The 19,100-nt window shown below is 36.6% G+C and overlaps 2 protein-coding genes across 4 annotated transcripts in view; one reads left to right on the top strand and one right to left on the bottom strand.

Moving 5' to 3' along the window:
* LOC114877023 (protein eva-1 homolog C) overlaps positions 1-12,426 on the bottom strand; it is a 223,931-nt gene extending 211,505 nt beyond the window's left edge. Inside the window, exons 1-3 of the mRNA XM_029189103.2 lie at positions 12,337-12,426; positions 12,179-12,265; positions 8,424-8,510 (exon numbers count right to left, since the gene is read on the bottom strand). The gene's annotated coding sequence lies outside the window, so the exon portion shown is untranslated. The remainder of the gene's footprint in view (positions 1-8,423; positions 8,511-12,178; positions 12,266-12,336) is intronic.
* Positions 12,427-12,517: 91 nt separating this feature from the next.
* On the top strand, positions 12,518-17,999 carry LOC114877022 (poly(A) polymerase type 3). 3 transcript variants are annotated; one of them, XM_029189096.2, is made up of 12 exons: positions 12,519-12,984; positions 13,714-13,947; positions 14,030-14,273; positions 14,504-14,608; positions 14,689-14,839; positions 14,922-15,133; positions 15,224-15,521; positions 15,887-16,063; positions 16,371-16,492; positions 16,573-16,743; positions 16,828-16,976; positions 17,584-17,999. In XM_029189096.2, the coding sequence occupies exons 2-11, from the start codon at positions 13,742-13,744 to the stop codon at positions 16,954-16,956; spliced, it is 1,815 nt and encodes a 604-aa protein (XP_029044929.1). In that variant the 5' UTR covers positions 12,519-12,984; positions 13,714-13,741; the 3' UTR covers positions 16,957-16,976; positions 17,584-17,999. The 3 variants fall into 3 exon arrangements, with proteins under 3 accessions (XP_046144484.1, XP_029044929.1, XP_029044928.1); XM_029189095.2 differs by having other exon boundaries at positions 12,859-12,984; positions 16,828-16,926; XM_046288528.1 differs by lacking the exon at positions 16,828-16,976 and having other exon boundaries at positions 12,518-12,984.
* The last annotated feature ends 1,101 nt before the right edge of the window (positions 18,000-19,100 follow it).

The raw sequence follows: 19,100 nt of genomic DNA, 5'->3' as shown, positions 1-19,100 counted from the left end.
CCCCTGGGAATTTCATAACGTGACAAACAAGTGTCGATCGAGAAAATGTTATTTATCGTTCCCCACTGTCCTTTCGTTCGGTTGCATTAACGTAAACGAGAGCGGATATTTCCTATTGTTTATTGTTTATCGATATCAAAGAGCATTAATCCTTGAACAATCGTGCTACGTATCGGTATTTTATCGTTTTCACGTACATTTCCTACGATACGTGCTTTCGTCCGGAAAAGAATGAAGCTTGAAGCAATTCAAGTTAAAAATTGTATAGATCGGAATAATTTAATTAATGCATTAGATAGAACGAAATTCCCATACACATGATGTGTTCTCGATAAGAATTGAACCATTTGATGGGATATAAAACTTAAGGCACATTTCTGGGGAAGTTAATAATCGTAAAGGCAATCTTAAGCGGCCACAAACTTCACCCCAACAGAGCTCATACGGTATTAAGGTGAGTGCATTAAATAGAATGGAGAAAATCTCGTTTCAGTAACCAACAACGATTTAAGAGTTCCATTAGGTACCAGTATTAAATTTACAACACCAATACCCTGGGAAAAATTGCAAATGACCTCAGTTATAGAGCAATAATAAATCAAAGCTGAAATTGAAATTTTCTTGTCCTTTTGTATTAGCAATTTTTATGGTGCACGTTATTTTTGAAACACCCTCTGTGTTTCAGATAACAAATGCAAACTGATTACTTAGATTACAAGTGAGACATCGAAGACGAATGGGGCATCTTGAAGAACCTTGAACAGCCCTCTAACCCGAAATGAAATGAAAAACATCGTCTGATCTGGTGGTAGTTGAAGATCGTTCGTTTTACAAGGAAAGATTCGAAGAATTGCCGATCCGACGAGCAGTCGCTCTTATCTTCATTCACTTCGTGATTTATCAGCAGAATGCCTCGTTGTTCCGACTTCTTACCGTTTAGAAAGTCGCGTCGTAATGAGGGATGACGATACGATCGTAAACTTTCAAGACCTCGTATAGACTGTGTAAACGACAGATCGAGTCTTGCTGAGTACAAGGTTTTCATAAAAGAACTGATTATCTTGCTGATTAAGAAAATTGCAATTTGTAAAACGTCTAAACAAAAAGTGTCAAATATAACTACACGTAATTTATAGGTCACAAAGATTAAAAATGATCTACGAGTACACTTGCATATTGGTACATCTGTCTTAACAGCGTCCACGTTTCAAAATTGATTTATGTTCTATGTATACCGAAAGTAATCCACGTTACAGATGCTACCCATATTTCAAAATTGACGTGTGGCCAAAAAAAAATGTTTCAAATCCAGAATATCATCCGAATCTTACAGGATTTTGTCATTCAGAAAATAACATAATAATTGATCACTTTAGACTTGCTTTTAAATAAATTATTATTTCAATAATTTGAAATTTATTATCAAAATAAAGTCTTGTTGTATAAAGACATTCGATTAGTGTTATGCATAAAAAATTACCCGAGTTAAAGAACGAATTCAACGTCGATTGAATACTTTTATCGAATATGCAAGCCTCGTACTAACGTTCAGATTAACAGCTCTATGGAAGCGAGAGAGCTTTTCTTTACGGCTGATAAAGAAATCAACGGCTTTCAGCAAGCGTTGATCGGATTTTCTTCCACCCCGGCAACTCATGAGTTATTTATTCGTTTCCCCGAAACTCCCGCGAACTACATTTTCACGTTATCGATCATCAGGCCATTTAACAGAAATTCTTATTCCCACACTGCGACTTAGTTAGATTGAACTTCTACATAACTCTCGCACGAGATTCTATTTGATCAAAAATTTATGCAACCGTTTCAAGTGCCTGGAAAAATTATTTGAAATTTAATCTACGGTTATTCGATGAAGAAACGATGTATGAATCAAATTTTTTATACAACAATTACATATAACAATTATAAAATCGGTCTCGTTTCAAAGAATTCGTCAGAAATAGAGCGTACAGGGAAGAAAACAATTCTGTTCGCTTTTACATGAAAACAAGAAGACTAGTTCTTTCTACTCTGTCGCAGTTCTTGTTGAAAGGGACTGAGGCAAGTGAAGAAAGAAAAAGGAAAGAGGGAACGGAACTAAGTGTTTCCATTAACAAGGATCCTAGTTCTATCCCCCTCTCTTTGTACCCTTTCGTGTATGGCCTCTTAAAAAATGAAACAGCTCGTATTTTTCATATAGTTGTACACTCGGAGCTTGCTCGCCTTAAGAGGGTTAGTAAAGCGTAAACTGGAACGACGAGCCACGGATTTTCATCGAAATGCTTGGCCACTTTCTACACAATTGTTCGCCAGCTACAAGCTCGTGCCAGTTTTATTGGTAACGCGAATATCCGCTCACTTAATAAATTAAAAACCAAGTAGAAGGGGTGTAAAGTTAAATGTAACTGTTATTACTCGTTAATTTCGGTATTTGTTATGCGAAGAACAAAAATGACCGAGTTGAATTTCGAAATAAATTAACTTCGATGTCCGATGAAAAGTGCCGTTTTAAATGGTTCATTGCGATACTTCATTATCCCTATCGGAAATAATTTATATCGATAGAGTGCAACGCAGGAAACTCGTGTGGGATTAAAGGCATGATAAATGATTCGTGAAAATTCGCTCGTGCAGCGTATTGTAAATCAATTTGACGGAAATGAGACTATGTTTTTATTCCGACGGTCATCAGTTTGTAATTATTGCGACGTTGAGAGGGCTGTCGTATACAGAGATCATTAATTTATCGTTAAGGACAGTGGTGTTTTAACATCATTGAAAACGATTGCTTCGCGACAGGAAATCGTGAAATGGAAATAAAATTTTCCCTTTATAAGTGAACCTTTTACGCCGTGAAAAATGAATTTACCCTTGGCAATATTTGTAAAGTTGAAAGTACATAGAATCAGGAATTAAGCTTAGAAGTTGAGAGAGAAATTACGCCTCCGCGAAATTGAAAAGCACTTTACGCGCACACGTTGACAGTTTACTGCTGTCACGTGAAATTTCGAGTGGGTTCTACCTTGAAAGCTTTCGTCCTAAAGGATGCAACAAGTATGCAATTCCATTCGAAATACATCAAGAAGCCTAACAGCACAGATAGGCTGCATTTGCAAGTATTTCTTCCGAGGAAGAAACAGAAATTCTTAATAAAATCTTATCAAATATTCCAGTAAATTACAGTTTCGATAAGATTCTCTTCGACGTATATTGAAATCGTTTTGTCGCGAGTAATCAATCGTCCAAGAACGTCTTGGCAACATTCCTAACTTGACTAGAATTGTTCCGAATTAACGAACAGTAAAGGGAAGGTAAAAGGAAGAAAGGAAGGACGAAATGAGAGCAACCTCTCTCAGGGGCCATCTCCAGATAATCGAGCTATTCGTGGAACACGATGTTCGATCGGCGATCAACGTCCATAGAGGACGTAGACTTGATTAAAACCAGAAACCATACAAGAAAATTACATTTTACGGGGCAAAGAAACAGCTCGATTAACCCCTTACTCTGCAACAACTGAACTGCGAATGTTTATAAAAATATATATTTTCACCGAAGGAAAATGAAAATGTGAATCCTCGTTAGAAGAAAATCGTTTTTAAACCACGATTGGTCTATGCAATTCTGAATATAAAACTACATAGAACCGGTGTTTTTGACAGACAGTGACATATCTATGACAGCCCTCCTGATGAAAACAGAAATCAATGCGATCTCTATTCTTTCTCAACGATGTAAAACAAAAGTGATTGAAGTTAACAAGCATCGACGAGTACGTGTATTTACCGGTTCAAAAACTAGGACATCGTCCGATACCATGGAATAATGGATTTCCAGCTCATGTTTTTCGCATGAAGTTTTTAATTAGTTACCAGGATACATATTCAACACTCTCGGAGAAAAATGAATAATATACTTTTCCTTTTGAATAATAAATAAAGGACATCTCACAGTGTAATGTTTTGAAATCAAAAATAATCGAATTAGAAATTTTGATGTCAGTAGGATATGATTTATTGGAAATCGGCAAATGAGCTTCTGAATTAGTTAAGTATTACTTTGGAGCTGGATAGTAACTGATTTCAATGCTTTACTATCCCCAGGAGAAGTAATTTATATCATAGCAGTGCAACCTAGGAAACTCTATTAGAAAGTTTTGAGCATCTACCAGTAAATGAAATATCACGTATGTACAACAGTTAGTATCATCTGTTGAAAGCTTTGAATGTAATTAGAGTGTGTCTATAAACTATACTAGAGTACCGAGGGTTGTTTTCCTCTAATCAGTGGCGATTCGTTAAAATTAGAAAAAAAAATGCGAGAACATTTTATTTTTTATTTTCTATTTTAAATAAAAAATGGTGTGCTGAATTTATCCCCTCTTTCTTAGGATCCTTCCCTATAACGCGCGAACGAGGAGTAAACGAGGGTTGAAACAAGCCCCGGGACCGTTCGAATTCGTTCGGGCAAATGATTTTACGCGTCTATCGATCAGCCGGCACCGGTATCCGAACTCTGTAAAGCCGAACCTATGTTCCTCTTAACAGAAACGAAACGAGCGTGGTCAAAGTTAACGAGCATCAACGAGCCCGCGTATTTATCAGCTCGAAGGTACCAACGACGGCTGACCGTTCGAGAATGATGGATTTCCTAAATAGACGAAGCTTGAAACGTAGCTCGGTGCTAACGTTTTGGCAACGTGCCACAAGCTACTACCTTCACTGACATTTATGCGTTATTAATGCATCGGAAACATTTCACCTCGATTGCCGTGACAATGGATTTAATCGTATACCGGCGAGTTTAACCTGCAGACGACGCGATTCGCTGGCTCGTACACCCTCTCCTCACGATGTTATAGGCCGGGACCAGTTGTGTCAGCAACTTTTTCCATCAAACCAGCTACCCCTTTTCTGATCGTACCGTATCCACTGGCCCGATCCGAAACCGACTGGCCGACGGCCAGAATGTTTTTATTAACTGTTCGGTATAATTAGAGCGGATCGGATATTTCGCAGCGTCGACCAGCGACCACCGAATAACTGTCGCGGCTTATCGCTCTTCCTTTTCTCATTATAACTAATTTTAACGCGTTAATTGCCGCGATAAAACTATCGAAAGTTTCATTTGACAGGGTTCCTCCGTCACAAGGACTGATCGCGATGCTCGTCAAAAGATCCTCATAACAGAATTCGTTTAAATAATACCCTATAAGACGATCCCGCGTTTAATTATGACCGGTGACTGGATGAATTTCATAGAAAATTTCTTTCTTGCCCTCTGCCGTCGGATATTACAAGAAATCCTCAGAAGAAGAGTATCTCCGTTCAAAGGATATTATCGTCGGAGGGCTCACAACTGGCTTAAGAGGTGAAAAGACCGTGGAAGTGGATAGAAAAAGGTAGGAGGAAGGCTTCCATTTGGCAAAAATGGAATATCGTTCGTCGCCATAACTTATGAAATGACGAGGGAGAAATCTTCGATTGGAGGACGAAGAGGAAGAAGAAAAAAAAAACGCCCAGGGTGGCCAGTTGCACGAGAAGGATTTAAAAGTAAAATGCAATCTCAGCTATGCAAACGTCGCACAAATCGACAGAAATATGCGGGGTAACGGTGACCGGTTGTGTGCGATGGATCAAGAGCATTTGCCACTTGCTATATTCCTTTTCTTCCTTCCTCTTTACCGCGATAATGCACATCCTTTCCTCCCGTTCCGACCTCTCCACGCGATTTTGCACCGACACGTACCTCCTCTTTCGATTATCCAGCAAACCTTTCCCCATTGCACGTGCACAATGGTGAAGGTTTAATTCCAAGAGTGTGTGTGCAACACTTCTGTTAAAACAATAAAACCTTCTGGTTTAACAATATTCATCAGCAATGTGTGTCTTTGATACGCATTTTTCAAAGGCGTGCAACAATTTAGAAGACAAAGATTGTGAGGAATCATCGTCTCGTTCGTTCCTTCTGGTAAATATCGGAAGAATCCCTTTGCGATCGAGAAGAGACAGGATTTTGTGCGGATCGGAAGGTACGGGCAGAAGAAGGTATGAACATTCTTCCGGAAGAATCTTGCGTTACTTTGAGAAATTCGATGGTTTGCTCGACATCAAAGAGCCGGAAGATTAATAGTTCGGCACAGTCGTTCACGAATGCCACCCTCTACTATTCTGAATCGGTTTTGCGCTGAGAATGAATAGAATTCTAGAATAAGGAGATTATTACAGGCAGAAGCGTTCGTCTAATGAGCACTGTCACTTCCTTCAGTTCAATTTTCCATCTACACAATCTCTGTATAAATAAATTGGCTATGTTTCGTGATATTTAAAACGAGCAACAGTGAATACAAAAATACGAAGAGGAAGGAAGAAAAAAGAAAGTAGAGGAAAAATTACATCGTCAGTTATCCATTACAAGTTGAGAAATTAGATTCGTTTATATATCTGGTTGGATATTACAGCCATGAATTGGTAAAATCTCGAGTAAATGAGAACTCCAACTTAATGGATCCTCCGTTTAAGCGAACTTTCTGCTTCCGGAGCAGCAAAGATTGAAAACGTAAGCCGGAAAAGCTGAAACTTTATCGATTGTTTCATCAAATGATGGACGAAAATGTGAACTCAATGGTGTTTAACCATCATTCGTTCAATATATTTGGAAAATTATTAAAACACAAAGTATAAAATATTTTTAAAATACAGCCTTCGTTCAGGAGGACTGTTTATTTCTCGAAAACGATTTAGCCATGAAAGAGCATGATACTGATGCCGCAAATGAAGACAGTTCGAAGAGCAAGGAGAATCATGTTTACCATGTCAAAGTTCATCCAGCTCGATCTATTTATTCATGAACAGGAGGATTTCGAGCAGCCAAGAGACTCGTATTTTACGTTTCCTATGCTGAGCACTGGAGAAAATGCACTTACGTGCATCCCTGTGCAAAGTTACGACAGGGATATTTGCGAGAACGATATTTCCCCGCGAGGAAATCTGAGTTAATATCAAGGCGAGCAGATGTCCTTGCGTTATTGTGTAATATCTGCAAGATGTTAATCATGACAATATCCAAGAGTTTGTAATGGACATGCTTATCCAGCCGTTTTCCATTTTGTACCACTGACGTACCTTTTCAGCCTTCGAAGATAAACTCTTCGTTCTTATTCAAAGAACGAATGAATGAATGAGAACCATTCATGCGAACATCGAATGGAAATATTAATTAAAAATCATAGTAACGAGAGGTGATAGAACATAAATTTCAAAAGAAAGTTCTTATAGAAGCTTTTCACCTGAACACTTTTCGTGTATAAACTTAACTCTGCTCCTGTTAATATAACATATTACTATATTACAATATTATACGATAAAACTTTGCTAAAAGTATAACAAGTAATATGCTTAAATTACAAGGGCGAACGTAGGAAAGTTTGAATGGGTCTCTAAAGATATGAGCATGAAGTTGGAAAAATTAAGAATAATTTAAATAAGAAATTCTCTTCATACTTTAAATTTCTAGCTGCAGATTTTAGCTTGCAAATTGAATAATCTATTGTAAAATTTTTGTAAAAATGCAGAACCCATCGCAATTATAATAAAATTCATTCGATTTAAAAAAGAAACAATGTTAACGTTTATATTACTATCCGAGGGAGATTGTAATTTAGTTAGAATTTTCTCGGGGTCTTGAAACAAAGGAAGCCATAACCCCGTGCATTACTTCCTCTCATCTCGTCTGACGTCCGACGAACGAACGTTCGGCTTCCGCTTTATAGAAGCGCATAAATGAAGACAGACGGTATTGACGTCGGCAAAACGAGGCGAACAGTAACTCCTCGCCGTAGGAAACACGAAAATCAGCTCTTGTTGGTTGCAAAACGTAGAAAACTTCTCGTTTCGCAATACGATTACACGTGTACGTGTTGCGTTACACGAACACCGCGTACCGATCAACGATTTTGTACAACACGATTTGTACTTGAAATCGCGTCGTATTACAGAAAATGTATCTAACGTTTACGAGGAATTTGTGTTCACAGCTGCACCGGTGCACTGACACGGATTTTGTTGAAATTCTATTTTATATTTCGTAGCCCGTCGCGGTGAGATTGCATTGTTCACAGTAAAGTAAATACGCTTTAAAAATTATGGTAAATATGCACGATTCACAGATTTGTAAAGCATATCTTGTTTCATATAATAACGTTAATTAAATGTAAAGAAAAACTGTTTTTTAATTTTTAAAGCAGGCTCATGTTTTTTTCATGAGTGTTTATACTTTCAAGTTAAAAAGTATTATACTATGAAAAATAGGTGACCCACATTTGGAGTCAAAAAATAGGCTTTTCGTCTGATATAATTGCGAGCATGCAGCCTTTTTTTATAATAAAATGATAACAAATTTGTTGATAGTAATATAGGACTCACCAGACCGTTGGCATACTTGCGATTGCGGTGTCGCCTATGTCGTCCACAGTGGCTGACTAGTGGTTGCTCGTACTACTTGCGTCTGACCTGTGAGCATAAATCTACTGTCAGTCCAGACTTACTTCAAGCCAACTACTCTTATCTACAAAATAAATTGCAATAATCTACGATTTACACTAGTTGAAGTGTTTATTTTCGCAATGCTTCGCTATCCCTATTATCCATCATTTCTAATACCATATGGGTGATGAATTCCTATGAAAATTCAAGTATTACCGAAATAGGAATAACACGACAATCAACATGTCATTAACTGAGAGGGAATACTTCTGCGACTCGCTATATACGTTGATAACGATCATTATTACGGAAGCAACGCGACCTATTAATTTTCATTTAGATCACACATTCGATCCCAACTGTTTCAATTACTCATTTCTCTGGCATGACTAATCGTCGGATAGAGAATCAAAATTCATTGGATATCATGTGATTGTAATTACTGACCACAGGCAAACGTAGCAACTGACTTACGAGCTGAAGCAATACGGCGTGATTATTTACAGGTATTTCGAATCGACGCGCTAATGAGCATGTGAATTAATTCCTATTCGATCAAAATTATGAACGAACGTGCTTCACCCTCCATATGTATACGTAACTACGAAACGTGTGCATTGTTATGAACGAATAATTCAATTTTCGATCACACTTGAAGGAGGAGCAGAAACTTGTCTAACACATTTTTCAATTTATGTAATTTTTGACAATATCCTATTAATAAGTTGACTATTATGCCACCCATATGTGGATGAAAAGAAATGCATTAAAACAATAAAGCAACAGGATTAAAAGGGTTGCACGGTATAACTCGATTCTGGACGGTGTTGCGCATTATTCTTGCTTTGTCGATGAAGTCGTATCGATAGCCAAGGATTAGCACGCCGCATTGAAATTATCGGTTGACCTATTAACGAGTTCCGCGCCGAACGAAGCGAAACTCGAAAATACACCATTTTTCAATGGTCGGCCCTGGTCATTAGTATTCGTGGCATAATTCAGCCGCATCGTGGTATCCGCATTCGAACCGATACGCTAAATAACGAACTGCCAGTCGAGGGGTACATATTTTTAACCAAATGCGAATATTTCACGAAAGATTACTATAGGAACGCATAATTTTCAATTCAATTTATAATGAACAATGATTTCGACCGTATACCGAACATTTCACCTCAAAGGTGCTGAAGAGGTTCAGTTTTGAATACTGAAGATTACTTCCACGATGATGGAGCTTCGCTTGACATTAAGTCGCGAGGGATTATCCGAGATTTACTATCGTCTAGCTGACTTTTTTCCTTGTGACGGTGAAATCGGGAATGGAAGCTGATGTGCTCGCGCACAATGGACGCTTGTATTACCTTCTTGTATATCAACCGAGGGATTTTGAAATACAGAGGATCCGACATGCCTTGACAAAATTTTTGTTTATATTAATATCTGGCAAAGGAAGCAATCCACGTTTGAGGAGGATTTTTAACGCTTCTTAAAACCGTTGCTCACTCGGACTTCTCGCGTTTACGGTTTTAATTAAGGCGACACGACGAGATTTTCGCGGGTCTTAATTAAAGCCACGTCGTTCGTCGAGCGACTGGTACACAATTTTCTAACACGACGCACTTTACGGGGTTGATAAAAAATGAAATATCCCTGGCATCGGATGAGTGCAAGGATTATTCCGTAGCGAAAGAAAAGTCAAGGTACAGGACTGTTCGAACGAAATGGGAACGCTTGAAATGGTACCGGTGACCTAGAAAAGTTGCAGGGAAGATACGGGAATCTGAACGATCGAAACACGAAGAGGAAGAAGGATGAAAAAGACGCTGATCTAGGGTTTTGACGCGACTCGGTCGAAACAAAAAGCTGACCAACTCGAAGCGACGATAACGCTAAGAAAAGACGACGAAAATTGCTGACACCGAGCGCGTTCTAGAGGATCGATATAAAAGGAAAACACAGAAGGCACGAAATGTCGTATCCAAGAATTCGATTAATTTAAATCAATTGAAATTGGTATTTTGAAATTTATTCATTTTACTCAGGTAAGTAGATATTTTTATCCTTATCACTGATGAAAATAATTTTAAATAAAATATCTTAAAATAACTTTAAATAATGAATCGAATACTGTGTAACCCGAAATTATACTTTTGCATGGCTAGAAATTGAGATACATCCCTTGCACATTTTTATGCTAACCCTTGGGAAAAATCAATTATTCCTCGCGATCTCGAAGGGTACGAATCTTGCAGTCCTTTAATTCCAGGACCTCTCGTTATCCCTGAGATTTCCCGAGCGATACACGACGAGTAATAACGGCGAAAAGATACGTTGGTGTTAAATGAACCAACGACAAGGAAAATCTTCGTAATTCTTTACGAAAGAAATGACACAAAAAAGAATTCATACCATGATTTTCTCTGGGTCTGTTATCGAACTGTATCAAGAAAAGCGAGTAACCGATGCGAGTACAGAAACAGAAGAAAGAGTGAAAGTGCAAATTACTGTATTCCTTCGAACGCTCAGACGTTCGTCGAGAGAATACGTGAATCGTGTAGAATGCGAGAGTGGATGGAGATTAATTCCGGTGCTAATTTAGCAGTGGCTAGTAAGCGTTCTGTCTGAAGCAGCCCCGTGGGTGCACAAGCTTAACTCTCGGCCGCAAATGAAACTCGAGCTACGCGACGACTCGTTTTCATCTACCTTTTATTTCGAGCGTTCCTGCGTACAGGATACCGCCGACGAGAAGAAAACAAGAAAAATAAACGAACGGAAGGAAGTAGCCAACGGATAGCAAAATTATCCATGAAACGGTACGACTTCTAACGCACTTCTGGAGAACAAAAGGAACGGACTACTCGTTTCGACTAAATATTTAAAAAATAAGTAAAAATATATGACCTGCTCATTCGTATTTAACTAGAAGCTTTCTTCATTTCTTCTAATTGTTCTTTACACTAACGTCAAAAAGAATAGATGAAAATAAGAAAATAGAATCAGCGTTTGAATAGTAAAAGGTAAAAAACCGCCACAAAAAACAAGTCCTATTGCGCCATCTCTCGGAAGAACTCGGAACTAAATAGCGCCTATTATCAAGTAATATATATCTTATAAAATAATTGAAAATGATTAATTTTAACAAAAAATGATATAATTAGAATTATTTAAAATGTATCTAACATCCACAATCGATTAATGTACCTATTTTATTCATCATATCATGAAATATATGAGTCTATAAAATTGTATTGTGATCGATGTTTTAAACGTTGATTTGATTTCCTTTCCTTAACCTATATGAATTTTCGAGTTTTTTTTCTCAAGAAATAATAATGCAAAATGATAATGATCACTACGGAAGTAGATTTTCCGTAGTGAATAGATACAAAATTGAAAATACAATATACTTATGAATATTAATATAGGTTTTTTAGTTAATGAACTCTGCTATTTAATGTTTGCAACAAACACGTTGTACAAACGTTGTTACTCAAAAACGAGAACGCGTTTTTTATCATTTTGTACTGAGATATCATCAGAGTTTAAATGTTGAGATACTTTAAGCATTGATTTAATCAAATTCATAAGCGGTAAAAGAATTCATGTGCATGATTTGAGAAAGTTATAAATTAATCTAAATAACGGTAAATGTAACAATGAAAGCACATTTATGATGCAGATCATAAGTTACATACCTTGAAGAACCTCAATAGCGCGGTAAAACAATCTCCGCAACGCAATTCCTCCATTTACAATTTTGTATGTCATGTTGAATTGAATTTCTGAAATTAATGACCCTGTTATGACTAAATCTTTCATCTACAAAATATACGTAACTCAAATGGCAACTTACAGGAATAAAACAGTAATATTTCAGTTATATTTGCTCGAAAACACCTCCGGTACAAACTTTCCACTTTTCCGACGCCAACTACGGCGGAAGATGGCGCGTGAGGTGCATCATGGGAACATCCGGACCGGATGCACTTCTAGCCACCTGGTGTTCCACGTTTAAAGCAAGCCGTGAGGAGAAGCCATGTTTATACCGTAGGTGGTTTAGTGCGGGTATACGTGTTATCCATTATTTTCAAATAGTAACGTTTAATTATTTATTTACACGATACACCGTGGTGCGAAGTGTCCTAAGTGTGAAGTCTCCTTTACATTATAATTGTGGACGAATTGTTTTTATCAGGGAGTACATGAAATAATCTGGTAGACGCGAACAATTTTATGACTTATGGACCTTCGTTTCTCGGGATTCTTTTGCTACCTCATAAATTGTTTACAAGTTGTTCAAGCTGCTTTGAGAGTAAAGAGTGCCCTAAGAACGTGCTATTCACGCTAGGAGTACAATTTCCTTTTCAGGAATCGTCCACGTACATTGGATGGATGTGATGCATCTTTAGCACAAGCATTTTGCGCGTTTTATAACCTGACAACACGTCCGAAGTTTCTCTATCTCTATCATGTCATTGCATCTTTGACAAAATATTAAGCGGTAAGAATCTAACGAAACCGCGACACGTCCACGTTTCTACGTATTCTCTACCACGTGTACCGCGTTGTAGGAGAGACAATTGTACGAATCACAATAACTATTCAAGAATGTTTGCGTATGTTGTAAAATTGCTTCTGTGAAATAAATGTATTCATTTTCATTCTCATTCTCCTTTATACTTTGTTCTGTTTTCTTTTTTCTTTCATTTATAAAACCATACCAATTGTATGTATTTAAAACCTTTATTTTTTCTTGTTTCTATGCATGTTGATCAGTGCATCTTAATGTTATTGTAGAATTATAAGAGATGAATAAAAAGTATTGAGAAATGATATACCTAGAATTTCAATTAAATATTTGTGTAAGAATAGTCAGAGTTTTGTTTGTATGTACTTAGATACCACAGTAGGCAATTCTTGTTTATTTCCCCTTGTGTACTTGTATCATTATACATAGAATTCAATTAAAAATTTATATTTTTATCTATCTATTTTGTTCTGTTATGTTTTAGATATCACAATAATCCTAAATGTATTTAAAATTATTTTCAATTGTAGAGATACTTAATTATTGGTTTTAATTTTATCATGAATAAAATTCTTTTATTTCCTAAACAGTTTATATATGTTGTAATACAATCCCTTTATACTATTAAGCTTTATTCCCCGTGTATGTATATCTTATTAGCATATATGGCTGTATGTTTAAACATGATCAATTATGTTCTAGATCTGGAATAAAGTAAACAAATTCCAAAATGTGGTCATCACAAGGAAACAACTCCAACTCAAATGCTTCAAAAGAAGAAAAGAATCTACGTACATTGGGTATGACATCTGCTATAAGTGTAGCAGAACCAAAACCCAGTGACCTTACTAGGACAAATGAATTAAAGGAAGCATTAAAGCCATACAATGTATTTGAATCAGAAGAAGAACTAAATCATAGAATGGAAATTTTAAGGTGTTTTTCTTTAAACATCTATGCTTATCACCATATCAAATACTGGGTATTGTACATTACATTAAGTTTTCATCTTATTTAGCAAATTGAATGCATTGGTGAAGCAGTGGATAAAGGACACAAGTATTGCCAGAAATATGCCACCTAATGTTGCTGAACAAGTTGGCGGTAAAATATATACTTTCGGTTCATATAGGTTAGGGGTACACCACAAAGGTGCTGATATAGATGCCCTATGTGTTGTACCCCGTCACATCTATAGGTCGGATTACTTTACATCCTTCTTTGAATTACTGAAAATGCAAGAAGAAGTGACTGACTTGAGGGTAGGTATTTTATGAATGATCAAATAATATTAATCAATTGTTCATTTAACACCTGTTTCTTTTCACATAGCTCTTGCACAGTAAGTAGTGATTTATATTTAGATCAATAGTCAACAGAGAATGTAGGATTCTATGATGAATACTGTCATCAGTGTGTCTTATATAAAATGCATCAATTAGAAAAATACAAGTTTTACAGTTATTTAGTTATGTCATTTAATATCTTTTAGGCAGTGGAAGAAGCATTTGTACCAGTAATCAAAATGAACTTTGATGGTATTGAGATTGACATGCTGTTTGCAAAACTAGCTCTTAAAGAAATCCCTGATTCAATGGTTAGTAGATTATTAAAGAGAAGTCTACTTTCTGTTTCCCAGCCATAGATCTAATAACTCTATCTTTTTCGTTCATGTAGGATCTAAGGGATGATATGCTTCTGAAAAATCTCGATCAGAAATGTGTGAGAAGTCTTAATGGGTGCAGAGTAACTGATGAAATATTACGTTTAGTACCTAATATAGAAAATTTTAGGCTGGCTTTAAGAGCTATTAAATTGTGGGCAAAGAGTAAGACGATTTTTTAAAGATCACACATCGCACGATGAAACGTACATTTTTCTAACATCTCATTTTACTTGTTTATTCATAGGACACGGTATATATAGTAATGTGCTAGGATATCTAGGAGGTGTATCTTGGGCAATGTTGGTTGCAAGAACGTGTCAACTTTATCCTAATGCCGTTGCGGCGACGTTAATAGAAAAATTTTTCCTTGTATTTTCTCAGTGGAAATGGCCACAGCCAGTACTTTTAAAGCAGCCTGACAATGTTAATTTAGGTTTTCCAGTTTGGGATCCAAGAGTAAGGAACCTTGTTTCATTTATACACCGCATAAATTTTCTTGTTTTAGAGTAACAGAAGCTTCGTAATATAATAAATTTCTTCCTCAAGGTTAATATATCGGATAGGTATCACTTGATGCCAATAATTACGCCGGCATATCCTCAACAAAATTCGACGTTTAACGTATCGGTTTCGACGAGAACAATCATGCAGGAAGCATTCGAAACCGGACTGTCGATAACGGAAGAAATTATCATGGGGAAAGCAACGTGGGACAAGTTGTTTGAACCACCAAATTTCTTTGGCAAATACAAACACTATATTGTACTATTGGCAAGAAGTTTATCTCCAGAGGATCAACTCGAATGGTGTGGGCTTGTCGAATCAAAAATACGGCATTTGATAGGTAAAATACTGAATACATTCGTGGTTCGCGCGATATCTCGTAGTTATAAAAAATTACCGAGCTTACTTTTGAATTAGTTTATCATTTATTGTATAGTGTTTGTTTCAGTTAAATGACGTAGATTAAAACAGGTTATTTTTATTACAGCGTAAATTTTAGATATACTCTTAGGTAGTCAGATAAGTTTATACCTCTTTCACAGGAATAAGCAGCAGTTATAATATATCGCTGAATTATACAAATCTCTGTCTTAATCTGTGTCTTTTCTAATCATGAAACTTTGACTTTCAATATTAATTTGTCGATATTGCAATGCTAATAATCCACGGATGCCAAAATGGCAAAATCCTAACTCTTAAACACAGGTACCCTGGAAAGGAATCCTCACATCACATTGGCACACGTAAACCCAGAGGCATTTCCACCGTTAGAACCAGAACCGGAGGGTCATTGTTCCATGTGGTTTATCGGCTTACTGTTTGCCAAAAGCGAGAACTTGAACGTCGATCTAACGTACGATATCAAATCGTTTGTAGATTCAAGTAAGTATATTTTAGGATATTTACAACAAAGCTTTATTTAGTCTAACGTCTAGTTAATAGGATACTTAAACTTTGACCCGAAAAATTATTTCGAAACGAAATTTCTGAGAAAAACATTAGGTCAGAAGGAATAACTTAATCTGTTGTTGAACTGCTACTATCGGAACTATTATCGAGTGTGTCTTTCGTTATGTAAACACTTGTGTGCGAGCGTAAAATCGATCCGAATACACGCGTTTATTATCCCAAGAAATTATTATTGCAGTAGATAATCTATTATCTGAATTGCTTTTGCATCGATTTTTAGTTCAAAGGCAAGCGGAACAATTGAGCGTCCTGAAGGAGGGTATGTGGATAGAGGCAAAACACGTGAAGAGAAAGGATCTACACACTTATGTTTCTCCTAGTCTGCTCAGGCGAGAAAGAAAGGTGAAGAAAGAATTCAATCTCTGATTATCTTCCTGATATTATATCATGAATCATACTAATAAAAATGATACTTCGATTAGGTTTCTGGCAGTGTACATAAAAACGGAAATATTGCTGGGAATGGTAACAATGGTAGCGTGTCACCACGGAACCAAGGAGAGCCGGTGAACCGGAAGAGATTATCAGACCAGACTACGGATTCGTGTGGAAAGAAGCGAAGAGTTAACGACAATGAACAGCAAGTGACACAGGTACGCGTTAAAAACTACGACGATATAGAAAAAAGGAAAATTTTATGATGAGCGTACCTAACAAACATTACATTATCCATGGAGGGAGAAGATGGGTCTTTGGTGGTTCAATCTTGCGGAGAAGATAGCAATTCCGGATTTAGTCTGGATGAATACAAGCAAACATTGACAGCTGCTAAGGATGTAAGACATTGTACATATAATGAACAATAATCAGCATAGAGCAGGATTAGGTAACTACATATAAAACTAGAGCATAGTAAGCGAATTTCGGATTTGTCGGAGAAGAAATAACTCGTTAATCGTAAATCGGCGACTCGAGGAGGTAAGGGGCGGAGGATATCGTAGTATCATTTTTAACGTTCCGCTTCTTTCTTTAATACACTTGGAATTGCTCAATTTCTTGAACACTAAGGTCACGAGTATATTATTAAACGGTGAACAATGAGCGATGATTAAAATATTTTTAACAAATACGAGCTATCACCATTGCTTCTCCCTTGTAACTACTTGTATCATAAATATATAATACTATCTGCTAGTAAATTAATTCCATATAATAATAGTATAACAGCGCTTTTCAACGTATATGCTACATCACGCGCTGTTCGTCGTTCAACGCTCACTATTTATCGCTTGGCAATGTATCGTCGCGTGCAAAAATAGATTTTTTTTTTAAATAAAAGGAAAGTGTAGGGGAACGAAGAAATAATAGTTAGTCAGGAGTACGATAGAAAGTTATCTTCCCTTACAGTTTTTCTTGTACCCAAAAGGTACCATTGCACGCGACTATACTCGTGACCTAATCCGTTAATTCTTGTGTCAATGAAATCATTTCAGGAGGGGCCTACTGGTGCATCAACAGTAGCACAGGAAGGGTACGTTTGCACTTGACCACTGCAGAATTACTACCTCACGTCGATTCACAGATGCTCCTCTGGGTCATCTAGACTGTAAATCAGTTCTCATGCAACCATCCACTGCCCACTGTAAGTCCCCCGTTTCGTAAAAACAAAGCAACGTGATGCGTTTAAGGAAGCTACCCGTTGGAGTCAATCGATGCACGACTGTATGACAGACGCTCTGATTTTAATCTTTATAAACAACATCAACAGTCAATGGGAACAATTATACCCGCGAACGAATGATTGTGCCAGTGTCTGTGATGTCACATTTTTTTTATCGCGAACCATGTGACAATTTGAGAATTAAAATACGAGAACTTGAAAGCATCACTATCTGTAAAGTTCGATAATTTTATTTTTATATTTCATTTTATACATATATATTGCTTATGATAATTTTTACCCACGAAATTATTAAAAGCAACCAAAAAAAAAGAGAAGGAAAAAAAGAAAAAGCCTGGAAAATGGTTATATTTTCATTAAAAGCTTATAATTAGGGTTTTCAATTAAAAGAAACAAAACGAAAAGAAAGAAAAAAAAAATACGCTCGAAGGTTTCAGCGTTACGAAGATGAAACGTATTCTTGTATAAAACGCATTTCTTTAATGCATAAGTAGATAAAGTATAAAGAAAGAAGTAGTACGTCTAAGTTGTAAATAATCTATACTCTTCGTTACTCTCTCGTGTCGTAAATTACACGAAACTATCTGTCCTTTTTAAGTTCGAGGTAGCGTCACTGTATCGTGGTAAACACGTCTCTTTTGCTTCAGTTGTTTAGCTAAATATTTATATAATATTGCTTTAATATTAATATTATTTATACCTCTTATATTGCACGAAATATCAGTTCCATCTTCTACGAATAATGTTATCATAATTTCGCGTAAGATTAATTTTTTTTTTTCCTGTAACCAGTCGAGTAATGAACTGAAAATCACCGACACTGGCATAAAAAATCGAAATGTTTTATTTGCAGAAAAAAATTAAACAAAAAAAAAATTGTAATAGGTTTGCCTCAATGGTTAATTTAAAAGAAAATAACTCTGCAAATGAAACATCGTAGGCCATTGACTATCTTGTTGACGATCGTGTTACGCGAATCAGTTTCGTACGGAGAGTGGTCGCTTTTTAGTTTTTATTCACAGAAAACGAAGTTATAGCTTTAACAATGCAAGCACGGGACTGGCATCTGGATTATTCAAACCATCGATCACCTGTTGGTGAGTTATTTCAGGTGTTCGACTGCCTTCAGTCCCCCCTCTCAGTTCGGATTTTATCCTATATAGAATTAATCCAAAATCTCGCTTACCACCTTCCTTTACCAACTACCTATTTGTGTTAAAGGCATGTCGCTTATCGGCTGTCTACCGAGGTGTTTGATGTTCACTATTTAATAACACATGTACAGATACCGATTACCAACGATACACAGTATAAAACCGCGTGTATGAT

Source organism: Osmia bicornis, chromosome 13 (assembly GCF_907164935.1).
Source record: "Osmia bicornis bicornis chromosome 13, iOsmBic2.1, whole genome shotgun sequence".
Lineage (NCBI taxonomy): Eukaryota > Metazoa > Arthropoda > Insecta > Hymenoptera > Megachilidae > Osmia > Osmia bicornis.
The sequence above is the reverse complement of the archived record's forward strand: the minus strand, read 5'-3'. Positions and strand labels throughout refer to the sequence as shown.